The 17,379-nt window shown below is 39.7% G+C and overlaps 1 protein-coding gene across 4 annotated transcripts in view; it reads left to right on the forward strand.

Moving 5' to 3' along the window:
• The window catches only part of ano10a (anoctamin 10a), a 38,238-nt gene that overhangs the window by 85 nt on the left and 20,774 nt on the right, over window positions 1-17,379 (forward strand). For 2 of the 4 annotated variants that reach the window (XM_044359368.1, XM_044359370.1), the window contains exons 1-12: window positions 2,436-2,622; window positions 3,406-3,564; window positions 3,656-3,853; window positions 5,575-5,709; window positions 7,407-7,526; window positions 7,801-7,985; window positions 8,161-8,545; window positions 9,750-9,805; window positions 9,914-9,988; window positions 10,351-10,539; window positions 10,682-10,873; window positions 11,869-11,997. In XM_044359368.1, the coding sequence (XP_044215303.1) occupies window positions 3,423-3,564; window positions 3,656-3,853; window positions 5,575-5,709; window positions 7,407-7,526; window positions 7,801-7,985; window positions 8,161-8,545; window positions 9,750-9,805; window positions 9,914-9,988; window positions 10,351-10,539; window positions 10,682-10,873; window positions 11,869-11,997 (1,806 nt within the window). In that variant the 5' untranslated portion in view covers window positions 2,436-2,622; window positions 3,406-3,422. Of the gene's footprint in view, window positions 1-2,435; window positions 2,623-3,405; window positions 3,565-3,655; window positions 3,854-5,574; window positions 5,710-7,406; window positions 7,527-7,800; window positions 7,986-8,160; window positions 8,546-9,749; window positions 9,806-9,913; window positions 9,989-10,350; window positions 10,540-10,681; window positions 10,874-11,868; window positions 11,998-17,379 lie in introns of those variants that run through there. The other 2 variants (XM_044359369.1, XM_044359371.1) reach the window with 2 other exon arrangements.

Here is a 17,379-nt window from a genome sequence, read left to right on the forward strand (position 1 = left end):
ATACATTTGTGTCTGAATCGAAAAGTAATTTGGGCATATTAAACATAACTCTAGATCATAATGTTTGTGCAGACAGCTTTTTGTGCAGCATAAAATGTAACACTGTATAAAACCGCAGTATGAGTCATTAAAATGTTAGCAAAACTGTTGAAAGTACCGATTTAAACTTTTACCTGTCTTCTTTGATAAACGACTTTCACGTTTATTTAACTTGTAAGTACTCATATATAAAGTACATTTATTAAACAATGTATTTTAATGACTAAAGATAAAAATATATAGATTATGATTGTACATATGAGCCATACGAGCCAAGCAGGTTATGATGTAATTCATATTTAACATATAAAAGATCTTTTTCACAGTTGAAATTTTAATCGTCACAGCAGGAAAAAGCACGAATGTAATTCATAACATTGACAATGGCTACACTCAGGAATCATTATCATTAAGGTTATTAACAAGACCTGAGTTTTTCCTGATATTACAGGTCAAAATGGCCTGAATAAATCACTCTCCTCATGTGCTTTCCCAGAAACAAAAGACTAGTCTGCACCACTGCGCTGGTGTCACAATAACATGTAAAAGTGAAATGCTATTTGACTTACCTGTGAATATGAAATGTGTAAATTACTAACTTGTTTTACCTGTTGTATGCCATCCTAAAAAAATAAAGCATGTTTACACATTCACACCCCAATCTCTTATTCTAACATTTTAAGCCAAACATAAAAAATCTCTACTTCTCTTGAACACCTTTCACAATGTTGGAAGAAAAACAGAAATACTTCCTCTTATTCAGTCACATGTTGCTTATTGGTGAAACTAAAAGTGTTTGTGATATGGAAGGAAGTTCTTGAAAGAGGAACAGATATTGTAAGAGAAATAAACACTGATTTTAACAGCCTTGCACGCAGGTGCTTTCTATTAATCTGGCTGATTAGACATTTTGCTCTGGTTGATTATCACCAAACTAAGAATATGCCACAGTAGACATTTTAGACATTTATTATAAGTGTTCCAGTAAGTTATGACAGTAGGTTAACATGCACAATGTCAGGAGTTTGGAAGTGAAGCACCTAAATGAAAGCCATCATTCGTTTTTATAAATTGTATTATTTGCACCTGTGCTTTACCTTCCTGCTTGTCAGAGCAGGAAAACCACATGTGTTAATTATGATATATTGCTTTTCCTGTTAGGTGTGTCAGTGAGACATGCCAGTGAGGCAGGATGTGATGGTTCTTAAAGGCAGCTGCAAAGGCAAATGCAGCTGTTCTTAAAGGACCACTTTGCTGATTTTCAACCTTATCTCTACCTATCTGAATTAGGGATAAAGTGTGAAAAACAACAACATTTTTAATTTTCTGTGTCTGTGGGGAGCAGCAGCACAATCTGTTGTTCTTCTGGCACCAGCGCCATCATTTGATGTGTGCTTTGATGTAGTTGGGAAGAACTACAGGCTATATCTGTAGTGTTGCCTTCAAGGACCATCAACTGTGGGTCTCCCAAAACACTCCGCCTACTATGTTATGCTAGCAATAGGGAAAAGCAGATGCTAAAATATCATACTGCTAAATACTTTAAAATATCAGTATATTTGGAAGAAAACTAGTTTCATAATATGAGGCTGAATATATTGCTGTTCAATCGGACATAACAGAGTGTGGAGGTGGAAGCGGCCACTGCAGTGATATTACAGCCGCAGCTTCACAGTGCAGTTTCTCACACAGATGGCATCGCGTGCAGTGCATTCTGGTTGTTGTAGGATTCCCCCTTAAGAGTGGAATGGGGAATCTACAGCCTTTTTCTTGTTTTTTTCTACTTATAGGGCACAAAATTCAAAAATAATAATCAGAGGGTGGTAATGTTAGTCTGTCCATTTGTCTGGGGACTCAAAGCCTGATATGGGCCCATAAAACAGAGGATGAAGAGGACTCCTTTAAGTTCTAGATCCACCATCAGATCAAAGTCTCCTCTTGTACACAGTAAATATCAAAATGTAATCAGTAGTTTGGGCCAACCTGGAAAAAAATTAAAATGATCACCCTTTCCAGAGAAGAGGCATGAAACTACAGCCTTATGTTCAATAAATATAAAAATAAATACAATTAAAAAATAATGTTTTGAAAAATACCCAGAATAGTTGACCATGTGTAAAAAATAGATTACAGAAACATTCAATTAATTAGATACATAAAGAATTGCGTGATATAAATATGATTGATAGCATATTGATTGTTGCAGCAGAATTTCAAGCCAGTTACATCCTGCAAATGAAAATAACAACCTGATAGTTTACTTGAAAAACAAACATTGGTGGTAAAGTCGGTTTGTTTAAAATGACCGCGAGCGAGCCCGACACATTCGGTTGGTTTGTAGTTTCACGTCCACAGCGGCGGCGCTGTTAGTAACGTCGGTGGGTGTGACAGCTGAAGTTTGCTGCGCAGCGTCGTGACGTGGAACATAACTGAAGTCCACCGGGTGCAGCAAGCTTCAGACTTTAAACTACAGTCATGTCGTTTATAATCTAATCTGATTGTTACAGAGCAGCAAGGCTAGCTCCCGCCCCGAGGCTGGATCACAGCTTTCCTGCACAGACCGACAGAGAGACGCAGACCTGGGTGAGTACCGAGCACAAACCTCAGTGAACCAGAGATTTACACTAGTGTGACTCTGGAGTGAGCACTGTGCAGTCAAAACTATGTGCTACTGCGCTTTAGTGCGACTTCTTGCTGCTTTTACATGAATGTGTGTGTGACTAAATCTTACACGCGTCGCTCCCAGATAAACTCCACCCCTCCTGTTTGTGTGTGTGTGTGTGAGTGAGAGAGAGAGAGAGAGAGAGAGAGAGAGAGAGAGAGATGGTCAGCTGTCTCTGTCAGTAGGCTGTGTCTGTCATCTGTACTAGCCACTGCCCTCACAATTTATGAATGTGAAATAAATCAAGTCCTGTTACAATGAATCATAGTAATGACTCCACTTGTGATTAAAGATCACTTGAGGACTGTGTGCGCACGTGTGTGTTCATGAGTTCATTACACACATCAGATCTCGACACGCTTTGTAGTGAGCTTGACAGTAAATCTTTCAGAATATTTAATTTAAACCAATATATGTAATCTTATCCTGTTTATCTCTTATGATTCTCATTATCTGGTTTTGTTATAGTGCACAATAGCGCCCCCAAGAAACAAAGTGTGCAAACAAAGCTGGGAAACCTGGGAGGAAATCTGAGGATTTTGTTTATTTCAGTTTTGTGTATAATTTTAAGCAACTTTTATAATAATTTTATATTATTAAATCAGTATATCTTTTATAATTCTGATGTAGATATTTTTATTATATCAGTCTTTACCTTTTTTTTCCTTAAATTTTCTTTGGTACTCACCTCACCTGTGGTGCAGGTGTCCTGGGAGAGGTGATGATGCTGCAGGAGCAGTCAGGAGACGGCGGCGGCGGCCCCAGGTTCACTCCTCTGGTGGTGCTGGAGCTGGTCTCGGACATCAAAGAGGAAGCTGTCGCATGGCTGCTGAGCAGGATAAGAGACCCACAACAGAATGGAGGTATGGAAGTCATCTGCTCCCCGCTCATATCTGTTCCAACTATTTTCCATTACATGTCTGCGTTATTATCATATCATATGTGCTCTACCAGGTGCTGAGCTGCTGGTGGAGCAGTTGGGCCCTGGAGTCGGGGCTCAGGAGAAGGAAAACCCCAACATGTTCCTGGTTGGGGCCTCCAGACAGAGGCTGCTCTCCGGCGCTGAGGATGCTGGTCTCTTCAAGGAGTTCAATGATGGATCCATGAGGGGCTTCACCTGCTCCAACAAACATAACTTCAAAGACTTTCAAGGTAAAGTGTGGCTTGTGAGTATTTCTGCTGAAGAAATGAAGTGTGAACTAACTGTGACTGAGGTTGCACCATGATGCGGTACTAGCCCGTATGCAACCAGAAGAACAGATAATCATTTTTATAGCATCTATTGAGGGAGGCCATAGTGACTTGCAGGATACAGCTGCATATATGTGTATAGCAGACATTTGCAGGAAAAAGCACAAGTGCAATTAATAACATTGATGATGGCTGAATGCATAGAATGTATGTGAAGAAATGTTACTGTATATAGATATATCTTATAAAGTCTTCTTATACATCTATGGCTGAATCCCATTTAGTTTTTCTTGATTCATGACCCTGGTATAGTGCATAATGATTCACCAGTGTGGCTGCTTTGGACGCTTGCCACTGACCCATCAGTAATTGTCATCAGTTCCACCCTTTTTCCCTGCTATTACAAGTCAAAATTTCTGCTGTGAGAATATAAAGCATGAGGCATAAATTTCTCTGATAGGCATTAGAGTTAGGTTATGATAGCTGTTTCCATTTTTGGATCTGGTTTTATGATGGTAAAAAGACTCCAATATAACAAATTACCTATTGAATCTTTAAATCTTCTTTCTCTTTTTACTTGCAAACAGCAAAGTTTGCAAACAGCAGTTGGCCAGTCATTTAGCTGATATTATCAAATATTAAATCAATTAGGCAAAACTTGAGGTCTTTGAATGTAAATCATTGAGTTTGTTAAATATTGATTTATTTATACTTTTTTTAAAACTAAAAATCGTTGAAATCTAACACTTAAGAGATTTAGAAATGACTCAGATTCAATAATTGGGTTCAATACTAGTTTAGATTTGATCAAATGTAATCAAAGCCCTACCCTAATAGACATTCATTTGATGAATGACTTGGAATATGCATGTCCATGTCAGAGTTACCACTGAGTTACAGTAAAGGCATGTTAAAGGCTCTTGTCAGTTTATTGACACATGTGTTAAAACACAAGAAGCTTAATCATGATCATCCTTTATTGCGTCAACACAAGACACAACAAAAAAAGCAACAGTGAAATGTAGAGATATGTCCAGTCGAGCTGAAACTATAGTTAATCAATTGATTAGTTGAAACAGAAAATTAATCAGCAGCTATTTTGATAACCGATTAATAATTTCAGTCATTTTTCAAGCAAAAAGTATTACTGAATTATTCCCCACTCCCTCAATCTCCAATGTGAGAATTAACTGCTTTTCTCTGTTTCCCATCTCTGTAAGCAGAACATTTCTGGGTTTTATCTGTTGATCAGATGAAACAGTACATTTAAAGACATCTTGTGCTCTGGAAAATTATAAGAGACACATTTCACAAGTTTAATTTAATTTGTAGGATTTATACATAAAACAAGAAGAGAAATAATGATTAGTCGCAGCCCAAAAGCTCAGTTCACGATTGTAAATGCGAGTGAGTCACTGCCGTTTGATCTCAGCTGACCGAATCATTGCCACAACATTACAGCTCTAACAGCATGTCTGTGCTCCACAATCAAAAGAGCTGGAGGAAAATTGATGTGATGTACCGGAACAAACTGATGTCATTGTACCTGACACACTCTGACCGCAGTATTGGTCACAGTCTGAAATGACTGGCCTCACTATCACAGCCTATCAGCTGTTTAACATGCCTTTGTTGTAAATGTCACAGTAGCTGTCTGTCTCTGATCTGTTCTGTCTCTCCAGGGGATGGGGACAACTTCCTCAGTATGGCGGAGTGTCAATACATCATTAAACATGAGCTGGAGACATTACGAGCCAAAGACGAGACTCACGTACCGGGATACACTCAGGCCAAGCTCTACCCTGGGAAATCTATCAGTGAGTGTTTATTCACCTCCTGCTCTGTCACTGTCACATTCACATCAACTTATTTGCAGTGAATTTAGTGGTAATGATTAGTCGGAGACGTGGACGATATGACAATATATTTACCGTGAGACTATATATTGTAAATTTGTCAACCAGCAGAGATATCGCCATAGAGTTTGTACTTTTTTAAAATGTATTTAGTCATTGTGGGAATATCAGATTTTAGTATCATTTTTGCATCAGTCAGAAATGAACATTCCCATCAATTTTCCTGAACATTTAAAACATCACAATATAAATAGATATAAATGATATCTATGATATAAAATTATGTATACCATGATAGTATTTTGTCCATACTGCCCACCTCTAATTAGTCGATTAATCAGTTAGTTGACTGACAGAAAGTTAATTGTCAACAATTTTGCAAATTGATTAGTCATTTAAGTCATTTATCAGTTTGCTGGTTACAGCTTCCTAAATGTAGGAATTAGCTTTTCTCTGTTTTATGTTTTTGAACATTGAATATTTTTAGGTTTAGGACTGTTAGCCAGACAAGACAAACAATTTAAAGACGTCACTCTGGACACTATTATCCTGACATTCTATAGACTGAACAATTCATTTGTTAATGGGAAAAATAATTCACAGATTAATTGAGAATGAAAATAATTGTCACTGAAGTATCTGAGACCAAAGCAAACGTTGCTGAATGATTAGGTTTGTCATCGTTATTAATAGCAGTGATTATTATTGTATACATTATGCAAATGTCAAATAATCAATAAACAATAGCTACTGAATGCTGAATCTTACCTAGTTGATGCAGAATCAACATAATCAATGCTTTACTCCATCTTTCTGTAACAGATCATTTTTAACTTCAGTTTCAGCATGTGACAAGATTTTACTATTTCACCATCTATTGTGGCACATTTACATTTTTCCTCCAGTTTATTGTATAGTTTCTTAGTATTAGTAGTGAAGCTTTTAAGTTGCAAGAAAAGAAGGCAGCAAGACTTTGCCTCCACCTTAGGAGCAGGCTGCCCCCCCCCCCCTACATCCCCTCTGTGCCTACCTCACTCTTTGTCTTTCTTGCTTTCTCCGTGGTTGCAGTATGGAAACAATAAATATGCAAATGTCGTGAAATATTCCCAAAGCGAGATAAGGAAGCAATGAACTTGCTGCGGAGACACGGCGCCTCTATTCAGCGCCTGTGTTTGACAAATCGCATTAAAACAGAATGTAATCATTCTGGACAAATGATGCACTCAAGAAATGGCAGATGAAATGATAGAGCTTTCATGTACTTGTATTTAGTCACTCTGTATTAGACTGTAGGAATTATTGCTGTAGACAGTGCAGTGTGTACAATGGGCTGGCTCCCAGCTATTGTTTCTGTGCCCTTGTTTCAGAAATTAAGCTGCATGTTTATTTAGTTGGGAAAGTGAGTTCAGACAAACAAAAGGAATAAAAATGCAGCAATGCTGTTCTCATGCTGCTTAAAAGTCAGAAATGTCTTGAAATATCCTCTAAATAATTCACAACTTTTAGAAAACAAAACTTAATGCAACTACCTAAACAAAACATTTGAGTTTATTATGATTTTCATTGATAAAGAAGATAAATATGTATGGTATGATGATGGAACTAATGTAAACTGGTAATACTGGAAATAAGGTGATGATTTCTTGTTGGTATTTAAGTTCGCAGACTGCTGTCCAAAGGCATCCTGATCCAAGTGTTTCCTCTGCATGAAAAGGAGGAACTTAAGAAACTTTGTTTTTCCTGGTACAAGAAGGTGAAGCTGTCTCTTCAGCCTCTTGGTAAGTGGAAGATGTACCAACTATCTCACTTTTTGTGAAAACCTGGAGAGATTGCACTCATAATTCACATAGTCCAGGACGAACAATCGTACTTGATGCTTTGCTATTTGCCCTCCAGCTCAGCTACTCTTAACTTTGGTGGATGTTTTATTCTTCTTTTTATTTATTTATCACCAGTTAATAATAATCTTCCTCCTGTTTTTTGACTGAAATGCTCTCAGTGTTCCTCTCAGTAATCCCACCCACTACTTTATTATCCGTTCTCTATCTCCAGATGACATCAGACACTACTATGGAGAGGGTCAAGCCCTCTACTTTGGCTTCCTGGAGTACTTCACCTTCGCCCTGGTGCCCATGGCTCTCATTGGGTTGCTTTATTATGTGTTTGACTGGGAGGATTACGATAAATACGTCGTCTTTGCTATGTTCAACGTGATCTGGTGCACTGTTATCCTGGAGGTACGGAGACTGATTTTTACTTACTTAAACAGAGTCACTCGGTCACCTGAAGTAGAATTACAACCTAAAGGGTTTAAGAAGAAGAAACATGACTACAAATACAAAACAGTTTCTAAAAAAAAAATGAAATGGTTGAATGTTGAGTAGCTGATTAGTTGAACCTTTCCTTCACCAGTTATGGAAGCGTTTCAGCGCCTCACTTGCCTACCAGTGGGGCACACTGAGCAGGAAAAAGGCGTTTGAAGAACCTCGGCCTGGTTTCCACGGTGTCCTCGGGTTCAACCCTGTGACGGGTCGTCAGGAGCCTCTCTACCCCAACGCCAAGAGGCAGCTCCGTATATACCTCGTGTCCCTGCCCTTCGTCCTGCTCTGCCTCTACCTGTCCCTCTACGTCATGATGATCTACTTTCAGATGGAAGGATGGGTGCTGTCGGTCCACGATGAGGACCCTACCTTCTGGACAGGAATACTGTTGTTCATCCCCAGTATTATATATGCTGTAGTCATTGAGATCATGAACCTCATCTACAGATATGCTGCTGAGTTCCTCACTGAGTGGGGTGAGTTGGTGGTCATTTTTTTAAAATCTATCTGTGAATGCACCAAATCTATTCTTTGTTTTAGGAAAATCAAGTAGTGGTAAAACTAATAATCCATAAATCAATTACTTGATTGACAGACAGTTTTGATAATAAGTTAATTGTTTAAAGAATCTCTCTATCAGTCAGAATTAACTGCTTCTATTATCATAGACAAGTCATTAATGTTGGGTTTTTGACTGCTGGTTGGACAAAACAAACTATATGGACTCTGGGAACTTGTAGTTTTTCACAGTTTTCTGCATTTAATGGACTAAATAATTAACCAGTTATTTGAAAGCACAATTGACAGATTAATGGATCATGAAAGTCATGTTTAGTTGCAGCCTTAGATCAAAGTAATAATCTCTGAAGTATGCAGGCTACCTTGTTTTGAAGACATCGACTTACAGCTACACTTAAGTGAGATTTAAGGCCTTTAGAGATTGATCCCATATAGGAGTTTATTTGGCTGAGTAGACTTTTTCTCAGGACTATGAAAGCCTGTACAAACAGTGCAGACTGACATTTCCTTGACTGTCCTGTTAGTTTTGCTTTGTTAAACCTGTCAGGGTGGGGCAATGGACTCATTCATGGACTCATATGAGTACATGTTGGGTGACTTTTCAAGCTTCCAGCTTGGTTTAAGTGTTCTGATCAGTCAAAAACGTAAACACCTGTGTGGTTGTACAGGCTTTTTAAAGAGATGACGTCAATCCTCTTAAGATTTAATGAAAGACCCTGTTGCTTTGCATTATGGGAAGTGTAGGATCCAGTGTTTTTTGATCTTGACCCAGACTAAAGGTCTGCTGCATTCATTTTGACAATTCTGATATGTGTCTCACAAGTCCCCCAACTTTATGGAAGAACAATACTAAACTAGTGAAGTAGTATTTTTAAACTGAAACAAGCAGAAAACATCCTTCAAGTAACAAGTTTATTTTTGATTGGACTCAACCCAACACAATCATAAATCATATTTATATAAGGAAACATTTAGATTTTTACCTGATTCTTTTTGGATATTGGACAAAATGAATTAAGAGTTATGGAAAGATTGCTTGTGATATTTCTGTAGGTTGAGGAAGGAAATGTGATGTGAGAAACAGAGAAGAGCAGAGGATCTCAGCAGTTAATTTGTGGTACTAACATGCTCCAAATGTTTTTTTCCTCTCTGTGTATTTAGAAAATCACAGGTTAGAGTCCTCATATCAGAATCACTTGGTCCTCAAAGTGTTAGTAGTGAGTATAAATGACTTTATGTTTTCCAAAACATTGCTAATTTCATCCTTCAGTGGTCAGAGCGCAGTTTTACTTGTCAACACTCAACTTATCATCATTTCTCCTTAGTTCAACTTCTTCAACTGCTTCGCCTCACTGTTTTACATCGCCTTCGTCATGCAAGACATAGTGCTGCTCAGACAGGTAGGCATAACATCCTCCCTTCTTCTCCTGGTTACCTCTCTTCCTTCATCCCTTCCTCTTTTTCTGTTTCTGTTCTTTTCGGTTTCCTTCTTCTGAGCTTAATTCTTTGATTCCTTCCTTTCCTGATTACATCATTATTTCCCTCATTACATTTTAACTTAACATAAACTTCTCACCTTCCATTTATCCCCACGTACTGCTTTCTTTCTTCCCTCTCTGTCTAGCTTTTTTTCTGTTCCCCTTCTTTTTTTCTTCCCTTTCCTCCTTTACATCGTTTCATGACATAAATCCTTCCTGTCCTCCTTCCTCCTTGCTCCACCTGGTGTCTGTTGTCATCTTCTCTGGTCGTTGTTTGTTCCCAGAGTCTGGCCACCTTGTTGATCACCAGTCAGATCTTGAATCAGTTCATGGAGGCTTTCCTGCCTTACTGGCTCCAGAGGAGACGCAACAAGAAGATGATCCGTAAAATCCGGAAGAGAAGAACCCTGGAGGACAAGGAGCTTCCTCTGGCCGAGCAGGTCCGACTGGAGGCCGACATGAGCACGTACTTGGTAGGCACACTTAGTCTTTTTTTTATTCAGATCAAAGCCTTTTCATGATTTTGGTATTTAAAATCCTCCTTGATCCTCCTTTATTCTGTGGGCATGAGTGCGTATCAATATGTCGGCCTGTACTTCTCTCTCTTTCTCTCAGGGTACATTTGATGACTACCTGGAGCTGTTCCTGCTCTTCGGTTATGTCAGTCTGTTCTCGTGCGTCTACCCTCTCTCCGCTGTCCTCGTGGTGTTGAACAACATCACCGAGATTTACTCCGATGCCTTCAAGATGTGCCGTGTGTTCAAACGACCCTTCTCGGACCCAGCAGCAAACATAGGAGTCTGGCAGGTGAGCCACGCAAAGACAGCTAGCCTGTGTGTGAATTACTGAGACAGTTTTCTCCAGCAACTTTAACAGATTTTTTTTGACACAATAAAGGTAGTTGACCTGATATTCTTTGGTTTTAAAGGATAGGTTACAATTCTTAAAACAATAATCAGGTGCCCATATGAACGTTGCAACAGGTTTTGCTCATATTCATACTGACCGTTAGAAGATTCCTTCCTCCCAAATGCAAGTGAAGGGGGGGACAAAATCCACAGTCCTCATTTGTGTTTAAAAGTTAATCTGAAGCTAATATGAGGCTTCAGCCATCTGATAAAGTGGATGCCTTCCACATTTACAGTCTTGTTAGTAAAAAAATTCCTCCGTGTGTCTCGACGGACAGTCTTTTCCTGCTCAGCTGCAGTGGAATGATCTTAACAAAGAAGGACTTTGGCACTAAAATGGCAGATATTGACTTTTTTTTTTGACTAATTTGTGCAACTGAAGCCTCATTTCAGTTTCAAGTAAGCTTTTAAACACATTTTTGCACAGGAGGAGGGCTGTGGATTTGTCCCCCATTATTTAAATTGAAAGTGCATTATGAAGGGATCTCTTAATGGTCGGTATGAACAGGACGAGTGATTACAGTCAGAAAAACATGTGTCAATGTTGATTTGGGCTCCTGATTATTGTTTTAGGACAGTCTTGAAAATGTGTGAACCTATCCTTTAAAGAGCACACCAGAGCAAAGGTCAAGTATCATTGAACATCTTAAGGACAATAAATGACACATACATCCTCTCTTGTTGCCATAGTTAACTTCTATATGAAATGTTATCCGAGTACGCTTTTCCTGAGAATATTATACCTCGAGAAATATTGTTAGTTATATTTTTAACAAGCTACAGGGCAGGTTGATAGAGAACAAGGTATCACTACTCTACACTGTGCTCAGCTGGCAAAAATGGTTTCTATTTTTGGAAACAAGTCATTCACTGTTTCTCGCTCTCTGTTTTCAGCTCGCCTTCGAGGCCATGAGTGTGATAGCCGTTGTGACCAACTGCGCACTCATCGGCATGTCTCCACAAGTCAAGGCTTATTTCCCAGAGTCAGAGATGCAGCTCATACTGTGGACAGTGGCTATTGAGGTAATGAATATATACATGCATAGAGAAAGACACTCTCTATCTGTACTGTACAGTAGGCCTTTGTGTAGCGGTCACATAACATCTGTGCTATATTTTGCAGTGCGTCAGTGGTTTTCTAATTGTTTTGGTATGACTTATTATAAAACAAGACATGGCTTGTTTCATACCAGAGTGGCTAAAGCACTAGCAGCCTCTAAGGAGCAGGGTCAAGTCAGTTTGTGTTCAAATTGGTGATGTCCAGAGCCGTCTGCAGAATTGCAACCAGAGTCGATCATGGCTACTTTTAATCAATCAGTATCGGATATATACTGTAAGTTCTAATCCACCTTGTATTTTTTGTTATTGTAACCCATTGTGTCCGGGTACAATAGCTGCCAACCCCCACAGTGTGCTTCATTGCCCTTCAGACACGTTTGTGAACAAGTTTGCTCCTAGTCAAAAATAAGATGTTGACACTAGATAGATGACACTATCTAAAATACAAAACAAAACAATTTAAGAGGACATAGACTTAGACTTAGAGAACTTTAATGTCCGAGAGGCAATTTGTGGTAAACAAAAACAACAATAGTCCAAAATCATCTATAGCAGCCATCATAAATATAATCACCGTCCAGGCAGGCAGGCATTTAATGTGCATGTACCAACAATTGTAATAAAAATAAATAGTGAATATACTGCACATCCCCTATGTATCTATGTATTCCACGTCCCTTAGTCCATGTATTTCCCCAGACCCCCCATGGCTACCACATGGGAATAAATGAGTTTTTTGCCCAGTTGGTTCTGATCTTGGTGTACCTCTACCTCTGACCAGAAGGGAGTGGCTGGAACTTCACTGAAAGTGGATGGGATGTATCCATACAGACCTTGTCTGCCTCCTCAGTCAGCTCGGTCAGGTACAGGTGGTACAAGTCAGCCTGCTGCTCCCCCATGGTTTTCCCACAGGTCTTCACAATTTTTTCTAATTTGTTCTTTTGAGTGATTTTGGAACGTCCATACTAGCATACAATACAGTAACAGAGGATACTCTCAATAAAAGATTTGTAAAATAGAGTGAGACGTTAAAAAAGTTCAGTTTTCTAAGAAAGTAAATGCACTGTTGGCCCTTCTTAAAAATAGCATCAGCACATTAGTCCCAGGAGAGTTTGTGATCTATAATAAGACCAAGATACTCATACTCCGTCACCACCTCAATCTCCTCTCCTCTGATCCTAGATATAGTTGGTGGTGGAACATCACATCTAAAATCTAAAATCAGTTATTTGGTTCAGATTCAAATGTGAGGCCTTATACCAGTCAACAAAGTCATTTAGAACTGGATCATGTTTGACTTCATTCTGCTCCAATAGGCTGACCACGGCAGTGTCATCTGCAAACTTAATTACATGGTAATGTAATTAAGCTGTGACAACAGTCCGTGTATAAAATATATAGCAAAGGTGACAGCACACTGTCCTGTGGTGTGCCAGTAGAGGTAAAACGCACCTCTGACCCATCAAGAAACTCAAATTCTATGGGATTGGTTTTGAGTCCAGTCCAATCTGCTCTTTCAGAAGAGCTGTTTCATGCAGAAGAGAAATCAGCAAAAAGGACTCATGCATGTGTTTTATAACCCTCCAGATGCATATACAGAAAGTTTAAAAGTGTTATAATGGTGTTGTGGGCCTGTAGTCATTAAGATGATGGGACCAGCTGTATCCAGTCAGTGTTGAAAGAGGGAGCAGAAAATCCCACTCAGTTGGACTGAGTGTTTCAACACCCTGACACTGATGTTATCAGGCTCTGGGCTCTTGCGTGTGTTTGTGCTCTCAAACACTCGCTGCACTACTCCTCCTTGATGATGAGTGTGTTGACCATCCCAGCATTGTCTGTCTCTTGCCGAGCAGGAATGTTGTCACCACTCCCTGTCTCGAAGTGAGTGAAAAATTCATTCACTTTGTTAGCTGAAGAGAGGCACACCCTCTCATCTGGACAGGGGTCCAATTTTTTGGGTTGTTTATGCACAGAAATACCTAGTAAATGTTGCCAAACCATCATGAATAACAAAAATTACAACAAAACAAAAATAATAGTAATGAAATCCTATAAAAATAGTATAATAACATTGTGTAATAATATTAAAATTATATATTAATATTATTAAAAGATAATTTCTCTCTCTCTTCACTCACTCCCCATAGACACACACACACACACACACACACACATCTCCTGTCCCCCCACTATATATGGATATATCTGTATAGCAATGTATATCTGTACAGCAGGCTGCAGCTTTCTTGCACTTTATTTCTCACATCTCAACACACACACACAGACACACACAGACGTGTTGACCTAGGTCACTTTTGGGGACATTAAGTAGACTTACATTCATTCCCTGGAGACTTACTCTAACCATAACCTTAACCACTGACCCAAACATTAGCTTTTTCCCTATTTGGGGACACAGCTGTTGTCCCCCATCGAACAAGCCGTCCCCAATTAACTGGTCTTTAGTCTGTTATTTGTCCCCAAAAGTAGCCTATGACAGACACACACACACATGCACGTACACACATGCACACACAGACACAGGCACACACCTCCTGTTCCCCAGCTGTATAGCAGTATATAGGCTGCGGCTTTCTCGTGATTTATTTCTCACGTCTCAGCGCACACCTGGTACAGCATGCACATTTTTAACGTGTAAGAAAATATAAACAAGTTATTTTGGGAATTATTTTGTTTATCAGATCATCTCATGGTCTTATTTGCCTGTTCTGTTCATCATAATCAATAAAATAGATAAATTGTGCCTATTTTAAACTAAAAACAATTTGTACATGGTAAGTTAAATGTGATCTAAGGTACATAAAATACCAAAGTAAGCATATATGTTATGGTTATTGATGAATAATAAGTCACTTAGCAGGTAAAATATTTTACTGAATGATAATTAGTGTTTTTTTCAGTGCTTGTTAATGAATTCAAACACGGGTCAAATTTGACCCATGAACACTAAAGGTGTAAACCTTTTCTAACACATTAGGAGGGTTAAAGGTTGGCATTTGCCATGGTTTTTATGCTAACCCATGCAGCCCTAGTGTTGCCCTCGGTAAGGGTACACTGTACTTTGTCCCTGTACTGGCATTTGGTCTTGTTTTCCTTGTTTACCTTCCTCTGTATCTCCTTCCTGTCCTGCAGGCTCCCAGGAGCAAAAACCGTCTTTTTCTGATTTAGTACCTCCTTTAACCCTTTAGTCACCCACGGCTTGTCGTTTGGGTACACTCTGCTAGTCTTCGCTGAAATAACCACACCCACATAGAAGTCTGTATAGCCCGAGATTACTTCTGTCATCTCATCTAAATCGGCAGATGAATCCTCAAAAACGTTCCGTGATGTGCACTCAAAGCACCCTTTCAGAGTCTCAGCACTGTCCACATCCCACACCTGAATCTGCTTTTCCACTGACTTCACCCTCTTCAGAACCTGTCTGTAGGTGGGTCTAAGAAGGACAACATTGTGGTCTGAGCCACCTAGGGGGGCCTTGGCAATGGATTACTAAGCCTTAGGGATGGAGCCATAACACAAATCAGTGGTTTTGTTTTTTCTTGTAGGGCAGGTGACATACTGAGAATAGGTAGACAGTGTGCGTTATAGGGTACAGTTATTAAAATCACCCATTATGAACTTGGACACATCTGGGGAGATTTCATCAAATTCTTGGGTAATATTAAAACAACTTTTGTGCGCAGGGACAGTGATAAAAGTTCAATATCAGGGGTACAGATCTTCTTCCTCACCACCGTTGTTTTTCACCATCTGTCATGTATCATGACACACACACACCCTCCTTGCTCCTTGCCTGTAACGTTAGTCTCTCTGCATCGGTCCATGTGTGATAGTAAATCCGTCTGGACAAACATCAGAGTCCGGCACAGTCTCGCTAAGCCAGGTTTCAGAAAAGGCGAGAACACAAGCTTCCCTGTATAAATACAAGTAATGAATGTTTGCTCGAAGCTTGTCCACTTTTCCTTTAATCAGTTGAGTGTTTGAGAAAATAAAGGTTGGGAGTTTTTGTCACACCCCTCCCTTTTTTCCTCTTGTATCCATCATGAATAAAATGCCTTGTTATCTCTGCAGGGATGTTTTTTATCAGGCTGATTCCAGTCACTTGAGTGGGAGCTATGCAGAGGGAAGTCTCTGTTGTCACATTTGTGTGAATCAGATTTGCCAGCTGGTTCACTTGCAATGTTTATTGCAAACAAAGTAACTCCCAGCAATAAAACTAATCCCTGTACACTCATCTTGTTGCCTTGTAGGGTCTTTCATTAAAACGTGGAGGTACAGACCTGCTTCATGCTTGTGTATATCCTCCACCACACTACTGTAGATGGGGGACTGTTGAAGGTTTTTGCCCACTAGATGGAGCCAGAGTCCAAACTAACTCAACACAGATCTGCGAGTGATAGAGTGAGACAGAAGGAGAGAGATTTTTCTGTGTGTATTCCTGCCAGCCTAGCATTGTTTGGGCCTTTTTGTGTGTGCCTGTGTGTGCCTGTGTGTGTGTGTGTGTGTGTGTGTGTGTGTGTGTGTGTGTGTTAAATCCAAATTTCCCATCCCAGATTCTCCCTCTGCTGAGTCCACCTCTATTAACGTTAGCATCAGCCAGCCCACTCCCGTTTCCTCTGCGTTCTACTCCGACAGCACAGAAATACATACACATGCCTCCAGAGAAAATGCTGAGAATAACAGCACAAACAGAGAAATAGCGAGGCTGTAGTGAACAGGGGGGATGATACAGTGTGGAGAGGTTTTATCAGGACACATCATGGAGAAAACATTTGTGTGTGTGTTTGTGCTACCTTAACAAGCTCCTGAGGGGAGATTGTTCTAACCATCTAGTTTATGTCTCAGACCGTAAAATGCACTACACAGCCTACTGTACCTTACTGTACAGCAGGTCGCTGCTGATGCTGAGGCAGAAACTGGGTCATATTGATCGCCTGCGTGTTTGATTGAATGTGTGGTCCGCACACAGAGAGCTGAATGATGAACTCCTCTGTTCATGAAAAGTTGTTCACCGTTTGTGATTTTTCTTTTTCGGCAGCTGTCAGGATAACCTTGAGTGTAATTACACTTTTCTTTGGTTGGAGTTCACTTTTGGTGAATGATGGATCGAGTTAGTTGAGGTTCGCTCTACTTCACAGGCTGCTGACTACCAGATGCGTATTTTGTCCGAGTAAGACGGAAAGACTTTTGTCACCACTGCTGTGGTATTGACCGCTGAGACTATAAGTCTAAGGGATGAATGGTTGGAGAGACACATATTTCTTATCTTATCTAATTTAATTAAGTAAATTAAGACTGTCTTTTTGCTGGAGACTCCCTCGAGGC

The sequence above is a fragment of the Thunnus albacares genome, chromosome 8 (genome assembly GCF_914725855.1).
Source record: "Thunnus albacares chromosome 8, fThuAlb1.1, whole genome shotgun sequence".
NCBI lineage: Eukaryota > Metazoa > Chordata > Actinopteri > Scombriformes > Scombridae > Thunnus > Thunnus albacares.